At 44.6% G+C, this 2,834-nt stretch overlaps 1 protein-coding gene across 1 annotated transcript; it reads left to right on the top strand.

Annotated features, from left to right (window-relative positions):
- Window positions 1-385: 385 nt before the first annotated feature.
- Window positions 386-1,923, top strand: LOC147019915 (zinc finger MYM-type protein 1-like). Its single transcript, XM_085893769.1, has 2 exons — window positions 386-644; window positions 746-1,923. The coding sequence occupies exons 1-2, from the start codon at window positions 386-388 to the stop codon at window positions 1,921-1,923; spliced, it is 1,437 nt and encodes a 478-aa protein (XP_085749895.1).
- The last annotated feature ends 911 nt before the right edge of the window (window positions 1,924-2,834 follow it).

Below are 2,834 nucleotides of genomic sequence, written 5' to 3'. Positions count from 1 at the left end.
TTGGAAGGATACGGCTCGGTACTTGAAGGCCCATGAAATCAGCCCAAAGCACATAGAATCAGTTCTAACATTTTGTCAGCGGAGTGCTGATGCCTATCGAGTTGATAAGCAATTGCATCAAAACATGCTGGAGCAGCGCAGCTATTGGAAAAATGTGTTGACACGTTGTGTTGCCACAATTACTTTTCTTTGCGAGAGGGGTCAGTCGTTTCGAGGTAGTAACTAAGTTGTTGGCTCCAGCAGCAATGGTAATTACTTGGGCATTTTGGAGTTGATTGGCCAGTTTGATCAGTTTTTGTCCCAGCACATCCATTACCATGCCAATCGGGGTCGCGGTCAAACGTCTTATTTGTCAAAAGCAATCTGCGAATAATTAATTGCTACGATGGGCAAGCAAGTACTTGGTCGCATCAAGGATGAGATTTCGAAGTCGCGGTATTTCTCCGTTTCAGTGGACTCCACACCAGACATTGCCCATACGGACCAGCTCACTATCATCCTCCGCTACGTCAACGTGACAGATTACAAGCCTGTCGAGCGTTGCCTCACGTTCATTAGTATCTCTAGTCATACAGGTCAGAATCTTGCTGATACTCCTCTCCAATACTTGAAGGACCATGGCATCGACTTTGACAATTGCCACGGTCAGATGTATGACAATGCTTGTAATATGTCGGGAAAGTACAATGGTATGCAGCAAATTTTGAAGACAAGAACAGTTTGGTTGATTACATTCCCTGTGTAGGTCACTCTTTGAACCGAGTTGGTCAGTCCGCAGTGGATTGTTGCATTGAAGCGGTTTCATTTTTGGGGGTTTTGCAGCGCCTGTATGCATTCTTTGTGGCATCCACGCACCGTTGGGGTGTCCTGCAGACCCATGTGGAACAGCAACCTGGGTGCCTTGTTTCGAAACACCCATCAGATACCCGGTGGTCTGCCCGAGCTGATGCCACTGAAGCTCTGTTCCGTGGTTACCGCCAGTTCCAGAATGCTCTCGAAGAGATCTCTGCAGATGAAAATCAGAACAGGGAGACACAAAATGAGGTGGATTCTTTAGCAAAAAAGATGGACACCATAGAAGTTGCCCTGATGTGTGAACTTTGGAATGATATTTTGCAGTGCTTCAACTGCTGCAACAAGTTGTTGCAAAGTGCCACCATAGAATTAGCACCGGCTATTTGTCTGCTGAAGAGTTTGAATGAGTTTTTACATGCGCGCAGAGAAAATTTTGATTTCTATGAGCAACAAGCATGTGATTACTGCGGCAACAGCACTTACAAAACCGAAAGTCGGCGAATGCCCAAGCGTAAGAAGCGTGATAATGATGGAAATGCTACTGATGCCACAGAAGGGATGACGGGCCAACAAAAATTCAAAATTAATTCATTTTATGTCATCATTGACCAACTGCCAAGTGCATTGCAGAAACGCACAGAGGCGTATTCTGTAGTGCTGCAGCGGTTTGGCGTTCTGACAGATTTTGACTCTATGACCGACGAGGATATCAACACTGCTATTACAGGGCTTGTCAGTGTGTATCACAAGCATCTGAATACTGATTTTGCATCAGAGTTCGGTCAGTTTATTTGCTGGTATAAAAACAAACTGCCCTCAAGTTCCCCCTCAACAGGGTGTGCACAGCATATGTTTGCGCTGCTGCACACCACTGGAGTTAATGCAGCCTTTCCAAACACTGTAGTGGCTCTCCGAATATACTTAGCACTGATGGCCACCAATTGTTCAGGAGAACGCTCATTTTCGCAGCAAAAGAGAATCAAAGATGTGAAGCGTTCTACCATGCATCAACAGCGTCTTGGTGCGTTGGCCCTTTTCGGCATTGAAAGTGATTTGCTCCGAGAACTGGACTTCAGTTCCGTAATTGAAGAGTTTGCAGTTGTAAAAGCGCGCAAGGTTGCAATCTAAAGGCCTGGTCATACCTTGACGTTTTAGCCAACGTATGCCGATTTTTGAATTTTTTTTCTAAAACGCTGGCACACGTTGAATACGTTATGGGTAAGTTTTGATAACATTGAGAGCACGCTGAAAAACACTGCCATACGTCGTTGTACGTTGGCTTTAAACGTTGTACTTTTTGGTTGTCCTCAAATTTTTTCATGCTTGAAATTTCACGACGTATGCCGGCGTATTACTCACACGTTCCGCTACGCTGGCCACAAGTTGTATGCACGGTCTGCGATCGTTGACAGATGTCAACACATGCTAATTGTAAGTTAATCATAAGTTGAGACACGCCGAGGTAATGTTTAGCGTACCCGAAACTTATTTCTAACCTATGATTAACGTGTTGTTGGCACGTTACGCGATCGTTGCCACACATCGACAGACGTTACTTTTAAGTTACTCATAGGCTGAAAGACGTCGATATAATGGATCGTCCTTGCGTCAGCGTCCACGGCCACGGCCAGGACACTTATTTGCAGCATTCTTCAAACTTTTCTTCGGCATGACGAGGATGTTCACACTTCGATGTCTAGCTTGGCTATGATTCCAATTGTCCATCGGCAGCGTCTATTTAAAATAGTCGAGTTTGAGCGTTTTAACACGTTCAGAAGAAACGCTTCAAATTTCCAAACCCCAGCGTCAAAAAACAAAGGCGAGTGACAGCAATTTAAATCGTTCATTGCAAACAATGAAAATAGCTGAGTGGTACCGTTTAAAAGTCGTTTAGTGTAAAAAAAAAATCCAATTGTTGAGCGCAAGCGTCTACTTTCAATAGTGGAGATGCAGCCATTTAAATCGTTGAGTGGCAGCCTATGAATAGCAAACCCCACGTCACCGGCAAAGATAAACTGCCGCACGATATGGATAAGTTA

The sequence above is a fragment of the Eptatretus burgeri genome, chromosome 9 (genome assembly GCF_056783735.1).
Source record: "Eptatretus burgeri isolate ZD-2024b chromosome 9, Ebu_testis_v1, whole genome shotgun sequence".
NCBI classification, from domain to species: Eukaryota; Metazoa; Chordata; class Myxini; order Myxiniformes; family Myxinidae; genus Eptatretus; species Eptatretus burgeri.
Note: the sequence above shows the minus strand (reverse complement) of the source record. Positions and strands in the feature narration are given on the sequence as shown.